The sequence below is a fragment of the Ornithodoros turicata genome, chromosome 9 (genome assembly GCF_037126465.1).
Source record: "Ornithodoros turicata isolate Travis chromosome 9, ASM3712646v1, whole genome shotgun sequence".
Taxonomy (NCBI): Eukaryota; Metazoa; Arthropoda; class Arachnida; order Ixodida; family Argasidae; genus Ornithodoros; species Ornithodoros turicata.
Window position 1 is genome coordinate 29,224,527 of NC_088209.1, and position 20,583 is coordinate 29,245,109.

Consider the following 20,583-nt stretch of genomic DNA (forward strand, 5'->3'; position numbering starts at 1 on the left):
TTCCCACCACAGTGGCATTCCGTAGTCCAAAGCAGACGAAAAATCAGGAGGCGTGGCCTTTCTGTGTCACCTAATTGGTCGCCTGGTGTCGTTCTCGGCAGCTCTCGTCGACGTCGTGAAAGAAGTTCGGCATGGCAGTTTTTTTTTTGGCTCGACGTGTCTCCCCTGCAGACTCCGGAAATGCGCGTCTATTTCCGCCGCCCGCTCACGACGCCGCGTCGGGCGTCGCCAAGTGAGAACTGGCCCTGACAACACAGATAAAATAAAGGGCAAGAATGACGGAGCCGTCGACGGTGATTACAACACTGTCCAAGATGACGATGGTGGTGATCGTGTTTTAGAGTGCAGCTCTTAGGCGCTCGTTCGTGCGTTGAGCGGCGTCGGCGCGGTAACCGGCGGAGCGAACCAGGTACGAAGCCAATGATGAAAGTACGGGAGGGCGCGAGGAGGAAAGCGAAGGAGGCGGGCATGCTTGGGAAGCCGGAACGCATCTGTTTTCACCAGGGAACGGTAACATCTTTCTTCTGGTTCATGCTTTGATAAATATTGTTCATCCTGATTATGATTTCGTCGGGAAACGACTGAAATGGCGCAAAAACACAGTACAACCAAATGGTTTTTATATTGTATGACCAGCGTTCTCCGGCGTGGAATGTAATTAGTGCGGCATCTCCACTAAATGTCAAGCCCGGGTACTTATTCATATTTTTTAACAACAGGTGCTTCGCCCCTGAAGTTTGCCAGAAGTTTCCCTGAAGTGGACCCAAGACGCATTTTAATCCCATCCTTCGTGACGTCCTTTCTGCATCGGTCATTACACCGCTTTCATAGAGACAGTTGCTTGGCGCTGCTAATATACTATAGAAGAACAGGACATCCACGTGAAAGTGCTTTATTTCGAATCCTGAAAGAGGCGCAGAAAGATACACGATGAGTGTTGCGAGAGAGGAAAGTCATTGCAGCTGAGTGAGAGATTTGAGTTTCTCAACGTCCGGCCTCCTCATGAACATTTATCGTTGCTGCGGAACTTCCCTTCAGATGGCCAGGTTTAGCCATAGAAGCCTCCATAGCCCCGTCTGTAGCCACCGTATCCGCCATAGCCGCCGTATCCTCCATAGCCGCCGTAGCCACCATAGCCTCCGTATCCACCGTAGCCCCGCAATCCTCCGCCGTAGAGACCGAGGCCGCCTCCGTAGCCCCGCAATCCTCCGCCGTAGAGACCGCCTCCGTAGCCACCGCCGAAGTAGCCCGCGTTAGCCACGGCTACCAGGACAACGAGAGCGAACAGAGCAACCTGCAAGATGAACGCAGGTAATGATATTTTCTCCAAAGCGGGCACGTGTTTTACATTTCGTCTGGGGAAATTTCACTTAGTGAGTTACACGATATTAAATTCCCAGGACGCTCTTCAGGAGGTAAGGAAAATTTCATTGGCCGGGGAGCCTGTGACGAAATCAAAATAAGTAGAAAACGAGTAGAAAATGGTCTAGCTGTTTTGACCGTTTTTATCTACCTCTGAATGGCACAAACACGTTCCTGTCGTTTTGATTTCGTCACCGACGTCCCCCTCCCCCAATTCCTATTCCTTACCTCCTGAGTACGAACAACGACAATTAAATTATGGATGATGATGTGATGTGGTGTCTCTTCGCTTAGGCTGCCGGACACTACCACAGTGGATTGATATGATTTCATGAGTTAGCATGACACGCCCGCGAAGGAATCAGGGCAGCGGATTAGAGTTCGTCTAGTAGCCCGATGTCTGTGAGAAAAGCCATAAACGATTCAAGGGCCCAGCGCTAATGAGCGGGGTTGCGCCAAGGTTCAAGAATCTTGAATGTCCTTAATGGTCTTCTGTCAATGATTTCTAGTTGACGCATAAATATGTGTCGTTCCCTCGTAAAAGCGTTGGCAGGTCACGAGGATGGGCGGTGGTTGTGCACACCACTGTGTTGATGAAGTCAACCTATAGTGGAACAAAGGTGGAAAGGCGACGTTTAGCAGCAATAGACGCACGAGGGACGGGAAGTGCCGGGGAAGTCTGCTTGGCATACTGAAGGACAGTGTGGGGTCTATACCGCGTGGAGGAATGACCACTGTGCGGCGTCTTGACGCCACTGTTGAGCGGCCAGGGTTGACAACATGGCAGGATCGTCTATCATCTTTTGAGGGTTGTGAGCCGCTGCAGCCACCGAATCCCCTTCTGTGGCCAGAAATCCACTGCGCTGGAAATCGGAGTCCCCTCTCTTCTAGTGTCGTACACCTTTAGGGTCTCAACACCAACTCATGCCAAAGAACCTCGGATACCCATGCTATGTGCCAACGAGTCTAGGATACCTATGTGCTGCAGTGCCGTACTGGGTCGGTACGATCTTCAGGAATAACAGAGTGGCACATAGCTCCGCAGAGGTGGACGAGGTGTGCTGTGCGATAGTCGATAGCCTCATGAGATGGACTCGGCAGTTATAACAAAGACGATCCGTCGCTCGTAGAGGAACCATCTGCCAGCACCACGGTATGGTTGGTACCTTGTGTCCATCACTGCCAGCGTGGTTTGTCTGAGGAGGGGGTTTCGTTTTTCTTCCTATAGTGAAGCTAGAAATGTGATAAAATGGACGGCTTTCGAAGCGCCCACGGGGGAACAGCAGGGGATATAGTGAACGAAAGGACGTTTGGCAATGCGTCCCGGATGCACCGGAAGGCTTCGCTGTGTTTCCGTTTACGGATCTGCCGTCGAAGTGGTAGTGAGCGATCAACCGCAGATAATAGAGAGTTTTAGTACGTAGAGTACGGTGACTCTAGTCGTACGCTTTCGCCTTTGCGTACGGAATAGGGGATATACTACACTCAGAGAAAAATCTATACCTTTAGAGGTATAGATCGCCTGCTCAATAACTTAGCCCTTCTTAGGTATTATTTTATACCCTGCTTACAGGTATAAAAAAATAGTCCTCAACAAAGGGCTATATGTCATACCTTTAAGGGTACAACTCTATACCCCTGTGCGAGTCTGCACGAGTACCATCATGGTATTAAATCATAGGCATAGACATTTTTAGAGGAGGGAAGTAGAAATATCACCCTTGGAGGGAAGACAAGTTTTTGACATACACACACGTACTACAAACACACGCAAACGCATATGGTTGTTAAGTAGAAAGCAAAGCTCGTGCACATTACTCCCCATGTAAAAAAAAAAAAAAAAACACGCAAAGATGGAGTTAAAAACTAAAGAAAATTTTCAAGGAGCAAGATCGCTCTGCGCAGTCATCAAGTCACGATATATCACGATGACAGACATTCACAGAGCAACAAATACTGATGTACCGATGGCGACTTGACAACGTGTGGAGCAGTTTTCTTCTGGTACGCAACTCTAAGGGTGAGGACATCTAGATTCAACATTCCGGCAATGTAGATATCATACACCCATAAACTAACCATGTGGATTCAGATAGTACTGTACTAATGTCTGTGTTTCTTAATCAAACATCCATTTAACTCAGCTGGTACCGTCACCAAAAACAAAATACTAATGATGTGATACAGCATGTTGCGGAAGTAAAAGTATAAAAAAGCCGTAAAGGTATAAAGAAACAGAAGGTATATCAGCTTCATCTATACCGTGAAATGCATAGCCTCGTGATCTATTCCTGGTACAGGATATAAACGCGTGTTGGTGAGGTATAAATATGGTACGTTAGCATTCCTTTATACCTCTTTCATACCCTTGAGAAGCGTTGGAGGGATAAATAGGAGATTTGTTCCTCTTCTATACCATCCAAAGGTATATATCTGAAGCAGAAGGTATAAAAGGGGTATAAGAACACATTATTATACCTTATTTATACCTTTTTTTCTAACAGTGTAGATAGCGTTGGTGGTTCTGCACACTGCACGAAGGTCTGTCTCTGTTGTAGGCGTGCGCCTAACCATCAACGCTATCTCTTCCGTACGCAAAGGCGATAGCATACGATGTACTAAAACTCTCTATTAGTGAAGAGTTTCTCTACGACGAAGGACGTCGTCCTGAATACGATTGATTGATTGGCAAAAGAAAAAAAATGGAGATGTTAGTCCCAAGCTACTCGGGACTGTCTACTGCGGGACGGAAACTAACAGGCAAAAAATGGGAGATGTCTAGCACTCGCAAGTGAATAAGATAAGTATTTCAAGAAATCCAAACATTTATTTTACTGAGAAACAATCTTTCGGACGGAGTCCGTAAAAATAAAATCAGTAAGTAAAATAAATACTTATCTTACCGCGTTATTTGGGGCGCATTATAATGTAAAACAAATGAAGGGTAAGGAGGATGGGGAAAAAGAAGAAGAATACGAGATCCGTCGTCTTTCATACATTTTCTGCGCAAAAAGAGACTCTCGTTACGCTTAGTGCACAAAGACAAATCCTCCCAAATCTGAGCGTACCGAAATTTTCTACCGCCAAAACAAAATCTAAATTTGAGCATCTCCGGAATGCGTCTCATTAAAAACACGGGATGTTAAAACGGAGCTTTCAAGGTAAATCTGGAGGGATAAATTAAATATGTCTTTCGCTAGAATTGCACTATATTTGGATTAGATATAAGACGGAAGAAAAACATGTATGATATAGTTGAGAGAACATATGGAGACGTACTTAGCATGAGAGTAATAAGACCCTCTACTACAGAAGAAAACATGGACAATAATTGCACCACGTATACAATATGCATTATGGAAAATTGCGCGCGAATAATGATGGCACTGTACAGTCACGGTAGGACTTGTTGCGAACGCATCGGATGCCTTGGAAGGTTGTTGAGAAATTCTCTCAATGGAGGCCAATTCGAGGGTATCGTATGGAATAAGGCTTTACACGAAAAAATAGGGAGAACAGAGACGGAGGGCTTACCAGGACCTTCATGGTGAACGAAAGCTTTTCTCGAAGATGTGATCCACCTGAGGCCTTATATATACGATCCACATTTGTTTTTGCACGGCTATGTTCCGGGAAAAGGTGTGGTAGGTATTCTTCCGAAGTCTTCCGTTGAAGCGTCAAGGTCTAGAAATATTCTTACGTGATACTGCTACGTTCAACCTTGTCGTACACGTGAACGTCCTTTTGCTTCCTGCTAAGAGTCAATGTCTCTTAGAAAGTTTGTGTTTGTTCTTTTTTTTTTTTTTTTTAGCATTGCTTACATTCTTGCGCTTGCCTGTAATAAACCGAGGGCAAAAATGATAAACCCCTGAAAGGGTAAGAAATATATTAAATATGGTATGAAAAAATCTTCCTTTTACGTCATAACTGGAGTACGGTGAAATATGTGTCAACGCACACATCTTAGAAGTAGGTTGATGCTGTTTCCCTCATACGCAGAAAGGCATTTTTGCACTTTGTACTGTCGAATACCTCGAAACAAACTCTCGAACGTACGTATATTTTATCGGACACCCACTGCAGGAAGCCGCATACACGTACAGCGCAAATGCGACATAGACGGCGTTGAATTAAGGTTCCCGATCAGCTCGGCGTCTCCAGCCATTTTTTCCCAGACAAGTCTTTCAATGTCGCATCACGTATGTGTCATCACTATTCCTCTTCCTGTAAGCTTTGTGAATATCGCGAGACGAGTAAAATTATAGCTATCGCAACAGAACTTGTAGAAAATAACTAAGAACTCAGTAGTTTACGATAAAACCTACAGCTTATGAATATGATAGAACGCAAGCAGTGATTTATGAACACCCCCCCCCCCCCCCAAATGTTCAGTGACACTCCCCTAACTTTTTCACCTTTGTGAAAAAGTTAGGGGAGTGTCACCTGTCACGCTGTCACGTGCGATTTCAGCTATAGACACATATCGGTAATGATATGTTAAGCTGTAATGACGTAATTATAATAATGACCCCCCCCCAAATTATTTCCAACACCCCTCCGTGCTTGGGATTTTGGATAAACCACTGAACGCGAGGACACAGGCGTCATGACGGACATCAAAGCCCTGGAATTGACAACACAACACGAATCTCAAAGAGAGTCTCAGGGTTATTGTAGGGCTATTGGTTATTTGTGAAAGATAGGATATGATCTCTATCAAATTAAGTCTTCTTCACTCTCTCCATCGCTCTCTTTTTTATGCATTCGTGTGCCATTTGTTTTTTAGTCTGGATCTATTTATCTGCGATTTTGCAGGTTGGTTGCTCTCGCTCTTCTTTTTCTTTTTTTTTTCTTTTTTTTTTGTCAGTACATTTTTCTAGTCTAAACGTATTGGAGTATAGCCCGACTCGACCTATAGGGACTAACATCTTCATATTTAACAGCGGCAGATGTCAACTGGAATGTGTCGGGAAATCGCTGTGGTTGTATGACAAAACCCTCCGCCAGGACACCTCTGCTTCTCTATAACATGAGTCTCCTCCACTGGCCCAAATCAGTCAGTACAGTAGGGACCACTTCCGCTATTGAAGCTGATATTCCACATCTTCTCCTCGACTGCAGCAGATTCGACACCCCTCGAGCCACGCTCAGACGACGTCTACTCGAGCTGCGATTAAACAGACTTTTCTCTGGCCACTCTGCTCGGCCCAGTACGACATCCCACATGGCGGTCTTTGACGTTCCTGAGCGGCACGGGTCTCATGAACAGCCTGTGATCCCAAGTCGTGCCATCTCATTCTAGAGGCCCACAACTTTGTTTCTGTTTTTGGTCAGTATGGAATGTTAGGCGGCCGAAAACAGTTTTCCCACAATTAGTGCAACCGTAGCGAAATTGGGACGCCTGCAATAGCTCCCCGAACCTCCCGTGCGCGAAACACCCTCCTTCGCCTTCACGATAGACACGTGATGAGCGCCACCAAGCGCGCAAGTGGTGACGCAAGTGGTGAGGACACTCCTCATTGGACCTGGGATCACATGATCGAGGTGAGCAAATCGCGCAGGCCGGAGCGTCTGCTACCGCTTCGGAGACGCCATGCGTTCTCCGGCTACGTGATGTCCGAAAAAAATGAATTGCGGAAAGGTGGGATACACTGGCCACAGAAAAAACCCCGGTAAGGCTGAGTGGATGAAAGCATCCGATCGTTTGCGGGCCGTGCTGAAGACTGGAGAGGGGGTTGGTTCGAATCCTATCGGCCGAGTGGTGCTGTATGGGGTCTTCCGGCAAAGTTTCTTGACGGAAGTCAGCCCGGGACGCATATTAGCCTCCACTCCTTCCTTCCTGCTGTCCTTTCTTCATCTGTCCCCGTCTGTGCGCCGGTCATAGCCAAGTTGCTTCGCGGCTCTGACAAGGAATCGAAAAGAAAAAAGAAACTCGCCATACCACAAGTGTACGCCCACTTTGCCCAGGCAATTAGTCTATTATCAACCAATCGTGTCAAATAAGCTCTTTTTAACAAAAGCAACTGCCTCCTCGACTGCCGCGTCGAACGCGCTGTCTCCTAAAATCACCCCTTATTTTTGTTGTTACAGACTGGATGGTCAGCGGGATAGCATAAAAGATTGTCATGATCACCTACTGTCTTTTTAAGTTCTGCTTCCTATTCTGGTGTAGGGTACCAATACAGCTATTACAGCAATTCGGGTATGTAATCGTAAGAGGTCATAATACCTTTCCAATCATCATAATAATGATTAATGCATGATACCAATCCGCGAAGGGGCTTCTTCCTTCCGTTTTTTATTTATCTATTTATTTATTTGTTGTTGTTGTTCCTTTATGATTCCATGAGACTGGGGGTTTGGTCATGGGAATCCAACGAACAAATGCCCTATCTGTTCGGTTTACACATATCTTGGAAAGATACTGGAACAACAACAAAAAAAAAAGAAAAAGAGAGAGAGACAGAAGTAATGCAAGGAAGGGCGGTCTGGAAAGGGAGAAGCGATATTGTGAACAGAAGTTTCCCTTTCCTGGCCATCCCAGTAACGCAGAGACTCATTTGAATAAATAACAGACAAACGGTAGCAGAGCTAAAGGCGCTCAAGAATGACCATAAAGTTATTTCCTTTTTTTTTTCTCTTTGCTTTAAAATGAAAATCCATTACCATTGCTCAAGAATCATATTGTACACCTAGCACGACCATTTCTTTAAAAGCATGGCGCACGGTCTAGAAGCCACCAGTCGCTTTTGGATGTGGTGTTGTGAACAACTTCCACAGTTCGACTCGAGATAAGTGGTGAGTAGGCATGCCGGTAATATCTATTCTCTATCTTGACCGTACGCCTTTTGCTAATCGTTTTAGGTGTCACTGAAGGTACTACCTGGTTCTACGCAATGACGATAAGGCGGATTTTTGTTCCTCAACATACACGGACTGGTAGACGAAGCCTACAAATGGTGAGCGTAACCTTCTTTCGCAGTGACCGTCTGGGCTTTCTCATTCGGCTCTGCAACAAGGGGCCTCAGTTAAGAGTTTGTCAGCGGAATGTTAGCATCCTTAAACAGTGGTTTCGCTGTAGCTAAGGTAGACAGATGAAGATGGCAAGCTTCAAGAGGAGCTACGCGCATTTGTCTTCGAGTAGCTTTAAGTTAGGCTTAGCTGAGCCCCCATTCTGTTCGTCACAGAGCAACGGTCCTTGTAACGTACTGACGCAGTTGGTTTTTGACGAACGGAGTGTTTTCTTTTTCTTACGTCAACCGAAGAGGCACTTCGCGTTTCAGTTCGTAAGCCAAATTGGTGTTACGACAAACTTTTGTGTCCACCTTCGATTCCAGTTCCATCGTGGTTAGGGCTAGCTTACGGTCGCGCTGCTAGGTGTATCATGCACGGGGAGATCTATCTGTTCGGCTTAGGTTTGTAACTGTCACTTTTGTTAATAAAATGGTGGTTGTCTGTTTCTTCACTCGTACCCGTTTTGACGCAAACATGCACTAGCTTATTGGTTGAGGCAGGTACACTTTGGCTGCCCGAGCCTCGTTGTCCTTTTTGCTCTGTCATTTTATTAGATTTGTGTCTTGTATTTGCCCACCATTTCAATAAAGCCTTGCTTCCTTATCTTGACTTTGTCTTTCATCCATTCCTGGTACGCAAACATGCACTAGCTTACTGGTTGAGGTAGGTACATTTTCACTACCCCCTTTCCCTTCCAGGGACTATAGTCATGTGCTGCAGCTCAGCCTCATTTCCCTGGTTCATATGGGAGGAGAGCGTCCGGCATTGAACATGCCCCACCGGAACCTTGTGAAGTATCTTTCACTTTGCTCTGGTAACGATACTGGCTAATTCTTTGTTTCTTTCCGCAGGTACTGTTCCCTAGCTGGGGTGGAGACAAGACGGGCGCATGAAGAATCTTGAAGACTTTTATTGTACGGTTTTCTTTATTGCTATTCCTTGCTGCAAAATAAATGTTCCCATGAGAATTTTCGTATTTTTCTCGATATGCTAACACATACAATAACGAGGCAGCGGCTTGGACCTGTCGAAGAGGAGACCCTGGAGCCCCCGTGAGTGGTAAAATGGTAATGGTGAAAAATGGTAAAGGCTGAGCTGTTATAAGAAATGTCTCTCTGCGTACACCAACGGTGACGGCAAAGACTGCCTAGTATGTACAGGTCCCGACAGAGAGAGAGCGGTTTCTCCTCCGCGACACCCTACCGGCAAGCGGAAATGGACTTGTTTACTCGTTCAGAGGGGTGCGCTGAATGCGGCACACCGCAGTAGTTTCGGTATGACTTGAATGTGCTCAAAAGGGGGTTTGAATAGACTATTTCAGAAATTGCATGGGTGGGCCACCAGAGAGCGCAGTGTTGCGAAAGTCCCGCTGCATCTTGGGATTTAGTTTTCATGAGTGAAAGATAAGAGAAAGAGCGCAAACGGTTTTGGCTTTCTTTCTCCTTCACCTCCCACAACCTCGAGCAACAGGCAGCGAGCACGAATGTAAACCATTTCCCACGACGCATTGCGCGACGCACGTGACTTGGGCGACGGAGGGCCCCCGTGCGGAGCACAAGGGCAATATCTGAAATCGCCTATTGGGGTCGCTGCAGGCGCACTCCTCCCAGGTCACCGGAGCTCACCCAGAACTACCGTCAAACGAAGGGAGCCGCCATCAGGCGTCCCCGGGTTGCCCGGCCAGAAATGGAGGAGTCCGCTAGTTTTGACTCCTCCACCCCTCTGAACGAGTGTCCGCTTGCCGCTGGGGTGTTGCACCGAAGAGAAAATACACCGCTCGCGTGTTCCGTAGACTTTTGTCGGAACCTGTACAAAGTAAATGTATTCCTGAGAAGCCATGGCTAAAAGAGGATGATCCACCATGATTCCCTCACTGCCGTGTCGCTGAAGACCCATCAGATATAATAGCAGCGCTAAGTGAAATCTCGAACCTGTATCACACTGTATCGGATCACCCATGTAACGATACGAATGGAGTCATTCGAGGATGAAACAAGCGGAAGTGGAAATAAGGCCAACACGTATTCGATACGGTTGGTTTGTAGCAAGTTTTAGAAGGCAGCAGATCTCTCCCTGTTTGTAAACAAATGACGTCATGTTGTTCGACAGCGCCACCAGTTTGGCAGAGTTGAACTACGCTGGAAACTAGGGGCGAACAAGGTAGCGCCCGAAAGCCACGGTTTTGAGGGGATTACGATGGTCCCTGAAAGGGACGTGACCTTCGGTCGTACTTTTCTTTCAATAGGGGGCAGCGAACAGGAACATTCTTGGAACCCAGCACTCCCCTTAGGAGTTGTTTCGGTTTCAATCTGTCTACCAACGTCATGATGACGTTTCTTGGGTAGAGGTCTATTAGAAGAAGAAAAACGTTGCTTGGTTCAGAAGGCTGTAGATAGCGCCATCTGTTATGCCAAGAATGAAGTGTTGTGATAGTTGTAGCAGCAGCGTCATAATCATCACCAGCACCGCCATCGGTTACGCGCAGCACCGCGCGTGACCCGAGCTTTCGTTTTCGGTTCATCGCCATTAACCGTCATTAAACCCATCAACCTCAGTAGAGCCTGGTCGCCTCATTTCTCGCTCTACAACTGGTGACCCGAACGTGCGGAATACGTGCGGATGCCCTTTGGCCTGCGTAATGCTGCGCAGACATTCCAACGATTCATCAACGAAGTGCTCCGCGGCCTGGACTTCGCATTCGCATACATGGATGACATCCTCGTCGCAAGTCCATCTCCGGAGGCTCATCGCGCCCACCTGCGCGCCCTGTTCTCGCGCCTGGAGGACTACGGAGTCTCCATCAATGCCGCGAAGTGCGAATTTGGCGTTACCACCCTTACGTTCCTGGGACACACCATCACCCCGCAAGGCATCCGGCCACTCGCATCCAAGGTCCAGGCAATCCGAGACTTCCCTGCCCCCACTTCTCGCAAAGGACTTCGTTCATTCCTCGGCCTCGTGACTTTCTACCGACGTTTTGTGCCTCGCTGTGCTGCCTTGCTCCAGCCTCTCTACGCAGCTCTCGGCGCTGACCATCCGAAAGAGGCCCGTGCTGCCCCTCTGGAGTGGACACCGGCAGCAGAACGCGCGTTCGAAGAGGTCAAGCAGGCCCTGGCAGATGCTGTGCTGCTCCACCATCCTCGTCCTGACGCCGAGACAGCGTTGTTCGTCGACGCCTCCACCGCTGCTGTCGGCGCAGTCTTGCAGCAGCGTCAGGATGGCCACTGGAAACCTCTCGGTTTCTTTTCCCAACGTCTCTCGCCAGCCGAAACACGCTACAGCACCTTCGGGCGTGAGCTCCTCGCCGCCTACCTGGCATGCAGACACTACCGCCATTTTCTCGAGGGCCGCCCGTTTGTGCTGTACACCGACCACAAGCCTCTCATGTTCGCCCTGCGATCGGCCTCCCTCAACCACTCGCCTCGTGAAACCCGCCACATGTGCTACCTCTTGGAGTTCACGACCGATGTGCGACACGTCGCAGGCGAAGACAATGCCGCTGCCGACGCACTCTCGCGGCCGGACGTCAATGCTCTCCATCCGCCCCCCGCGGTCGATTTGGACGGCATCGCCCAGGCGCAACACGCTGATCAAGATCTCGCCAATCTTCGTTCCTCCCCCGCCTCATCCACCACTTTTCGGGAGATCTCGCTCCCCGGTTCGACGGCAAGTCTATGGTGCGACACCTCTACTGGTACCCCGCGCCCTTTCGTTCCCCTGGCCTTCCGCCGGCATGTTTTCAACGCCCTCCACTCGCTGTCCCACCCTGGCGTGCGCGGAACGCAAAAGATCGTCGCAGAGCGCTACATATGGCCTCGCATGAATGCCGATGTCCGTGACTGGGCGCGGGCCTGCCTAGCCTGCCAGCGGTCCAAAATCTACCGCCACACCATCTCTCCTCCATCGCGGTTCCTTCCGCCAGGTGCACGTTTCGACCAGGTCCACATCGACTTGGTCGGCCCGCTTCCTCTGGCCAAAGGCTACCGCTACCTGCTCTCGTGCATCGACCGCTTTACCCGCTGGCCGGAGGTAACGCCGATTCCTGACATCACGGCAGAGACGGTGGCCCACGCATTCCTCTTCTCCTGGGTTTCCCGATTCGGCGTCCCGTCCACTGTAACCACGGACAGAGGACGCCAGTTTGAATCGTCCCTCTTCCGTCACCTGTGCAGCGCCCTCGGAACCCATCACATCCGAACCACGGCCTACCATCCGGCTGCCAACGGCCTGGTCGAGCGCCTTCATCGGCAGCTCAAGGCGTCCCTCCGCGCCACTGACCACGGCGACACAACCTGGCCCGAGCGCCTACCCTTCGTCCTGCTTGGCCTTCGCGCCGCGATCCGCCAGGATGACTGCAGCGCGGCCCACATGGTCTACGGCTGCCCGCTCCGCCTTCCCGGATCATTCTTCACCCCCTCGGCCCCGCTCGTGCACGACCCTTCCTCCTACATCGACCGTCTCCGCCAGCTCTTCCGGGACCTCAAGCCCACGCCTACCCGCTCCGCTCCCGCAACACGCGTGTTCGTGAGCCCCGACCTTAATCAAGCCACCCACGTCTTCGTCCGCCGGGACTCTGTGCGCTCCAGCTTGCAGCCTCCCTATGACGGCCCCTACAGGGTCATCTCGCGAGCCGGGAAGTTTTTCCGCCTCGATCTTCCACGGGGACCTGACACTGTGGCCATCGACAGGCTTAAGCCCGCATTCCTGGAGTCTGCACCTCTGGTATCGCCCGACCCGCCCTACCTACGTCCGTGCTCAGCTCCTGTCTCCAGCATTCCTTCCCCTCCACGTCGGGTGCATTGGGCGCCGCAGCTCGCACACTACGAGCCGCCCGCCGCCTCGGGTCCGGCTCCTGCACTCCTTGGCCTCGGCGCCCGACCTTTCCGCCAACCTCGGCCCTCCTCGCCAGCCTTGTCATCCGCCACGGGGGGGAGCCCTGTAGCAGCAGCGTCATAATCATCACCAGCACCGCCATCGGTTACGCGCAGCACCGCGCGTGACCCGAGCTTTCGTTTTCGGTTCATCGCCATTAACCGTCATTAAACCCATCAACCTCAGTAGAGCCTGGTCGCCTCATTTCTCGCTCTACATAGTGATTCGAGGTTGCGTTGAACGCTCAGTTGATGAAGTTCTGACACGGTTGTGCTCGTGGGTGGGTAGCTTAGTGGGTTCGGTGTTTGCCTTCTGCACAGAAAGACCCTGGTTCGAAACGGGATCTCTCTGCGTAAGGTTCGGGGGTAGCAACTGGGTAAATGTGAGGGTTAGCTTTAAGGGGGTAAGGGGGACAGGAAGGATCCTAGGAGAAGGTGGGGAAGATAGTAGGAGGTCTGGCGGGAGTGCTCGCGAGGAGGCCCCGAGGGTGTGTTAAGTGACCCTCGGGGCCACCGATGACCGGGTCCCCCCCCGGTTAGTTACCTCATCCGGTAACTGGCCGCGGCGTCATTTCAAGAATCTCCGCCGCGGTTATGCAACGTGTATGGTCTGCTGTTTCTTTCGCTACATCCCTTGTTTTACGGAGATGTTTTCAACGAGAGATAAGGATAAAATCATTGTTTTAACGCAGCACGAGGAACAAAATCAGACGATATAGATGAAGGTAACCAAATAAAATTGCAAGAAGCTTAAATCACCAATACCTCTAAAAGAATATACAGTTATATGTTTTATGGTTTATCCACAGCCTTCTCAGCGTTTTTTCTTCTTCGAGGGCTGTTCAAGTCAAACCAGGACTTTTCATTTTTCGCAAAAGTAAAATGAACTTACAGAAGAGAAATTAGTTTTATTTTTCAACGTAATCTCCAGCTGCACGAATGCACTCGTCCCAACTTTCACGAGGGCCTGGCCAGCAGCTTAGAAATCCTTACCGGCGCGTAGCAGCCATGGTCGGACCTCATTCTTGACCTCGTCGTCGCAGCTGAAGTGGCGGCTCCCAAGGACCGCCTTCAGTGGCCCGAAGAGATGCAAACCACAGAGGGCGAGGGTCTGGACTGTAAGGGGGATGTGGCAGCAACTCCCATCCAAGTTCCTGTAAGGTGCGTGTCGTGAGATGTGTGGTATGCGGGCGTGCATTGTCCTGTAGGAGGAGGACTCCTTTGGTGATACGACGGATAGGACGGTACTTAGCTCTTGGGAGATTTCCAGTCTTCTCTGCCCGTCAAACACGAGGAGCTGGGACCCAACGGACACTAACTTTCCGAAACTGGAGGTGTTCATGAATGATAGTGTTCAACGTTCCCAGAGAAAGGTCGGCCTTTCGAGCCAGTTCGAGACACGTTATCCGTCGGTCCTTGAGGATCAGGCGCCGTCTCGGAACCGTTTGCGCCACTCAAACGCTTTGCTGCGGCTAAGTGTATCGTGCCCGTAGTGAGCCTGAAGTCTTCTCTCGATTTCAGATGACTTTACCCCTTCATTCACGAGAAACTTCATGACAATTCGCTGTTCGATGTGCGCGCTCACCTCGTTGTCGGACATCTTGTCCAGCACGTGTCTTCTGTTTCGCACTTTGGACCACCACGTGCTGAACGCGGAGGCCTGTCGCATGATCCTCGTAGTTCCCACTATTTTGGCAACAGAGCATAAGTGGCAATAGACTTCTACCCGTTCTACCTGCAGGTGCCGGGTTCCACCTGCAGGGGCCCAAACCCCAAGGGCTTACCTTTTTTTCCAATTTTGGCGAAAAAATAAAAGTGCTCAAATCGAGCTAAAATTACGCACAGTTGTTCAGCAGGAGCTGCAGCTTAGTTTGAGCGCAAATGTTGCTAGGAAAAAAGACTTTCGATTTTTTACCCAAAAAAAACCCATAGGCTTACCTTTTTTTCCAATTTTGGCGAAAAAATAAAAGTGCTCAAATCGAGCTAAAATTACGCACAGTTGTTCAGCAGGAGCTGCAGCTTAGTTTGAGCCCAAATGTTGCTAGGAAAAAAGACTTTCGATTTTTTACCCAAAAAAACCCCAAGGGGTTAGGCTTACCTTTTTTTCCAATTTTGGCGAAAAAATAAAAGTGCTCAAATCGAGCTAAAATTACGCACAGTTGTTCAGCAGGAGCTGCAGCTTAGTTTGAGCGCAAATGTTGCTAGGAAAAAAAAGACTTTCGATTTTTTACCCAAAAAAACCCCAAGGGCTTACCTTTTTTTCCAATTTTGGCGAAAAAATAAAAGTGCTCAAATCGAGCTAAAATTACGCACAGTTGTTCGGCAGGAGCTGCAGCTTAGTTTGAGCGCAAATGTTGCTAGGAAAAAAGACTTTCGATTTTTTACCCAAAAAAACCCCAAGGGGTTAGGCTTACCTTTTTTCCAATTTTGGCGAAAAAATAAAAGTGCTCAAATCGAGCTAAAATTACGCACAGTTGTTCAGCAGGAGCTGCAGCTTAGTTTGAGCGCAAATGTTGCTAGGAAAAAAGACTTTCGATTTTTTACCCAAAAAAACCCCAAGGGGTTAGGCTTACCTTTTTTCCAATTTTGGCGAAAAAATAAAAGTGCTCAAATCGAGCTAAAATTACGCACAGTTGTTCGGCAGGAGCTGCAGCTTAGTTTGAGCCCAAATGTTGCTAGGAAAAAAGACTTTCGATTTTTTACCCAAAAAAACCCCAAGGGCTTACCTTTTTTTCCAATTTTGGCGAAAAAATAAAAGTGCTCAAATCGAGCTAAAATTACGCACAGTTGTTCAGCAGGAGCTGCAGCTTAGTTTGAGCGCAAATGTTGCTAGGAAAAAAGACTTTCGATTTTTTACCCAAAAAAACCCCAAGGGGTTAGGCTTACCTTTTTTTCCAATTTTGGCGAAAAAATAAAAGTGCTCAAATCGAGCTAAAATTACGCACAGTTGTTCGGCAGGAGCTGCAGCTTAGTTTGAGCGCAAATGTTGCTAGGAAAAAAGACTTTCGATTTTTTACCCAAAAAAACCCCAAGGGGTTAGGCTTACCTTTTTTTTTCCAATTTTGGCGAAAAAATAAAAGTGCTCAAATCGAGCTAAAATTACGCACAGTTGTTCGGCAGGAACTGCAGCTTAGTTTGAGCCCAAATGTTGCTAGGAAAAAAGACTTTCGATTTTTTACCCAAAAAAACCCCAAGGGGTTAGGCTTACCTTTTTTTCCAATTTTGGCGAAAAAATAAAAGTGCTCAAATCGAGCTAAAATTACGCACAGTTGTTCGGCAGGAGCTGCAGCTTAGTTTGAGCGCAAATGTTGCTAGGAAAAAAAAGACTTTCGATTTTTTACCCAAAAAAACCCCAAGGGGTTAGGCTTACCTTTTTTTCCAATTTTGGCGAAAAAATAAAAGTGCTCAAATCGAGCTAAAATTACGCACAGTTGTTCAGCAGGAGCTGCAGCTTAGTTTGAGCGCAAATGTTGCTAGGAAAAAAAAGACTTTCGATTTTTTACCCAAAAAAACCCCAAGGGGTTAGGCTTACCTTTTTTTCCAATTTTGGCGAAAAAATAAAAGTGCTCAAATCGAGCTAAAATTACGCACAGTTGTTCGGCAGGAGCTGCAGCTTAGTTTGAGCGCAAATGTTGCTAGGAAAAAAGACTTTCGATTTTTTACCCAAAAAAACCCCAAGGGGTTAGGCTTACCTTTTTTCCAATTTTGGCGAAAAAATAAAAGTGCTCAAATCGAGCTAAAATTACGCACAGTTGTTCGGCAGGAGCTGCAGCTTAGTTTGAGCCCAAATGTTGCTAGGAAAAAAGACTTTCGATTTTTTACCCAAAAAAACCCCAAGGGGTTAGGCTTACCTTTTTTTCCAATTTTGGCGAAAAAATAAAAGTGCTCAAATCGAGCTAAAATTACGCACAGTTGTTCAGCAGGAGCTGCAGCTTAGTTTGAGCGCAAATGTTGCTAGGAAAAAAGACTTTCGATTTTTTACCCAAAAAAACCCCAAGGGGTTAGGCTTACCTTTTTTCCAATTTTGGCGAAAAAATAAAAGTGCTCAAATCGAGCTAAAATTACGCACAGTTGTTCGGCAGGAGCTGCAGCTTAGTTTGAGCCCAAATGTTGCTAGGAAAAAAGACTTTCGATTTTTTACCCAAAAAAACCCCAAGGGGTTAGGCTTACCTTTTTTTCCAATTTTGGCGAAAAAATAAAAGTGCTCAAATCGAGCTAAAATTACGCACAGTTGTTCAGCAGGAGCTGCAGCTTAGTTTGAGCGCAAATGTTGCTAGGAAAAAAGACTTTCGATTTTTTACCCAAAAAAACCCCAAGGGGTTAGGCTTACCTTTTTTTCCAATTTTGGCGAAAAAATAAAAGTGCTCAAATCGAGCTAAAATTACGCACAGTTGTTCGGCAGGAGCTGCAGCTTAGTTTGAGCGCAAATGTTGCTAGGAAAAAAGACTTTCGATTTTTTACCCAAAAAAACCCCAAGGGGTTAGGCTTACCTTTTTTTCCAATTTTGGCGAAAAAATAAAAGTGCTCAAATCGAGCTAAAATTACGCACAGTTGTTCGGCAGGAACTGCAGCTTAGTTTGAGCCCAAATGTTGCTAGGAAAAAAGACTTTCGATTTTTTACCCAAAAAAACCCCAAGGGGTTAGGCTTACCTTTTTTTCCAATTTTGGCGAAAAAATAAAAGTGCTCAAATCGAGATAAAATTACGCACAGTTGTTCAGCAGGAGCTGCAGCTTAGTTTGAGCGCAAATGTTGCTAGGAAAAAAAAGACTTTCGATTTTTTACCCAAAAAAACCCCAAGGGGTTAGGCTTACCTTTTTTCCAATTTTGGCGAAAAAATAAAAGTGCTCAAATCGAGCTAAAATTACGCACAGTTGTTCGGCAGGAGCTGCAGCTTAGTTTGAGCGCAAATGTTGCTAGGAAAAAAGACTTTCGATTTTTTACCCAAAAAAACCCCAAGGGGTTAGGCTTACCTTTTTTCCAATTTTGGCGAAAAAATAAAAGTGCTCAAATCGAGCTAAAATTACGCACAGTTGTTCGGCAGGAGCTGCAGCTTAGTTTGAGCCCAAATGTTGCTAGGAAAAAAGACTTTCGATTTTTTACCCAAAAAAACCCCAAGGGGTTAGGCTTACCTTTTTTTCCAATTTTGGCGAAAAAATAAAAGTGCTCAAATCGAGCTAAAATTACGCACAGTTGTTCGGCAGGAGCTGCAGCTTAGTTTGAGCCCAAATGTTGCTAGGAAAAAAGACTTTCGATTTTTTACCCAAAAAAACCCCAAGGGGTTAGGCTTACCTTTTTTTCCAATTTTGGCGAAAAAATAAAAGTGCTCAAATCGAGCTAAAATTACGCACAGTTGTTCAGCAGGAGCTGCAGCTTAGTTTGAGCGCAAATGTTGCTAGGAAAAAAGACTTTCGATTTTTTACCCAAAAAAACCCCAAGGGGTTAGGCTTACCTTTTTTCCAATTTTGGCGAAAAAATAAAAGTGCTCAAATCGAGCTAAAATTACGCACAGTTGTTCGGCAGGAGCTGCAGCTTAGTTTGAGCCCAAATGTTGCTAGGAAAAAAGACTTTCGATTTTTTACCCAAAAAAACCCCAAGGGGTTAGGCTTACCTTTTTTTCCAATTTTGGCGAAAAAATAAAAGTGCTCAAATCGAGCTAAAATTACGCACAGTTGTTCAGCAGGAGCTGCAGCTTAGTTTGAGCGCAAATGTTGCTAGGAAAAAAAAGACTTTCGATTTTTTACCCAAAAAAACCCCAAGGGGTTAGGCTTACCTTTTTTTCCAATTTTGGCGAAAAAATAAAAGTGCTCAAATCGAGCTAAAATTACGCACAGTTGTTCGGCAGGAGCTGCAGCTTAGTTTGAGCCCAAATGTTGCTAGGAAAAAAAGACTTTCGATTTTTTACCCAAAAAAACCCCAAGGGGTTAGGCTTACCTTTTTTTCCAATTTTGGCGAAAAAATAAAAGTGCTCAAATCGAGCTAAAATTACGCACAGTTGTTCAGCAGGAGCTGCAGCTTAGTTTGAGCGCAAATGTTGCTAGGAAAAAAAAGACTTTCGATTTTTTACCCAAAAAAACCCCAAGGGGTTAGGCTTACCTTTTTTTCCAATTTTGGCGAAAAAATAAAAGTGCTCAAATCGAGCTAAAATTACGCACAGTTGTTCGGCAGGAACTGCAGCTTAGTTTGAGCCCAAATGTTGCTAGGAAAAAAGACTTTCGATTTTTTACCCAAAAAAACCCCAAGGGGTTAGGCTTACCTTTTTTTCCAATTTTGGCGAAAAAATAAAAGTGCTCAAATCGAGATAAAATTACGCACAGTTGTTCAGCAGGAGCTGCAGCTTAGTTTGAGCGCAAATGTTGCTAGGAAAAAAAAGACTTTCGATTTTTTACCCAAAAAAACCCCAAGGGGTTAGGCTTACCTTTTTTCCAATTTTGGCGAAAAAATAAAAGTGCTCAAATCGAGCTAAAATTACGCACAGTTGTTCGGCAGGAGCTGCAGCTTAGTTTGAGCCCAAATGTTGCTAGGAAAAAAGACTTTCGATTTTTTACCCAAAAAAACCCCAAGGGGTTAGGCTTACCTTTTTTTCCAATTTTGGCGAAAAAATAAAAGTGCTCAAATCGAGCTAAAATTACGCACAGTTGTTCAGCAGGAGCTGCAGCTTAGTTTGAGCGCAAATGTTGCTAGGAAAAAAAAGACTTTCGATTTTTTACCCAAAAAAACCCCAAGGGGTTAGGCTTACCTTTTTTTCCAATTTTGGCGAAAAAATAAAAGTGCTCAAATCGAGCTAAAATTACGCACAGTTGTTCGGCAGGAGCTGCAGCTTAGTTTGAGCCCAAATGTTGCTAGGAAAAAAAGACTTTCGATTTTTTACCCAAAAAAACCCCAAGGGGTTAGGCTTACCTTTTTTTCCAATTTTGGCGAAAAAATAAAAGTGCTCAAATCGAGCTAAAATTACGCACAGTTGTTCAGCAGGAGCTGCAGCTTAGTTTGAGCGCAAATGTTGCTAGGAAAAAAAAGACTTTCGATTTTTTACCCAAAAAAACCCCAAGGGGTTAGGCTTACCTTTTTTTCCAATTTTGGCGAAAAAATAAAAGTGCTCAAATCGAGCTAAAATTACGCACAGTTGTTCGGCAGGAACTGCAGCTTAGTTTGAGCCCAAATGTTGCTAGGAAAAAAGACTTTCGATTTTTTACCCAAAAAAAACCCCAAGGGGTTAGGCTTACCTTTTTTTCCAATTTTGGCGAAAAAATAAAAGTGCTCAAATCGAGATAAAATTACGCACAGTTGTTCAGCAGGAGCTGCAGCTTAGTTTGAGCGCAAATGTTGCTAGGAAAAAAA

At 46.8% G+C, this 20,583-nt stretch overlaps 1 protein-coding gene and 1 long non-coding RNA gene across 3 annotated transcripts; one reads left to right on the forward strand and one right to left on the reverse strand.

Annotated features, from left to right (window-relative positions):
* Window positions 1-876: 876 nt before the first annotated feature.
* On the reverse strand, window positions 877-4,973 carry LOC135367858 (uncharacterized). 2 transcript variants are annotated; one of them, XM_064600960.1, is made up of 3 exons: window positions 4,897-4,945; window positions 3,718-3,795; window positions 877-1,294 (listed from the first exon to the last, which is right to left on the reverse strand). In XM_064600960.1, the coding sequence occupies exons 1-3, from the start codon at window positions 4,906-4,908 to the stop codon at window positions 1,049-1,051; spliced, it is 336 nt and encodes a 111-aa protein (XP_064457030.1). In that variant the 5' UTR covers window positions 4,909-4,945; the 3' UTR covers window positions 877-1,048. The 2 variants fall into 2 exon arrangements, with proteins under 2 accessions (XP_064457030.1, XP_064457031.1); XM_064600961.1 differs by lacking the exon at window positions 3,718-3,795 and having other exon boundaries at window positions 4,897-4,973.
* A 3,137-nt stretch (window positions 4,974-8,110) lies between these two features.
* LOC135367859 (uncharacterized) lies at window positions 8,111-9,348 on the forward strand. Its single transcript, XR_010414557.1, has 2 exons — window positions 8,111-8,160; window positions 8,227-9,348. It is a non-coding gene; the product is annotated as an uncharacterized LOC135367859 (long non-coding RNA).
* The last annotated feature ends 11,235 nt before the right edge of the window (window positions 9,349-20,583 follow it).

What these genes read in the sequence shown, in the direction of transcription:
- LOC135367858 (XM_064600960.1), bottom strand. An exon ending in TTCTCAAGGGTATGAAAGAG is followed by an intron (nt 1,295 to 3,717) that starts GTATAAAGGAAT and finishes TTCATCTTGCAG; the next exon opens with GTTGCTCTGTTCGCTCTCGT.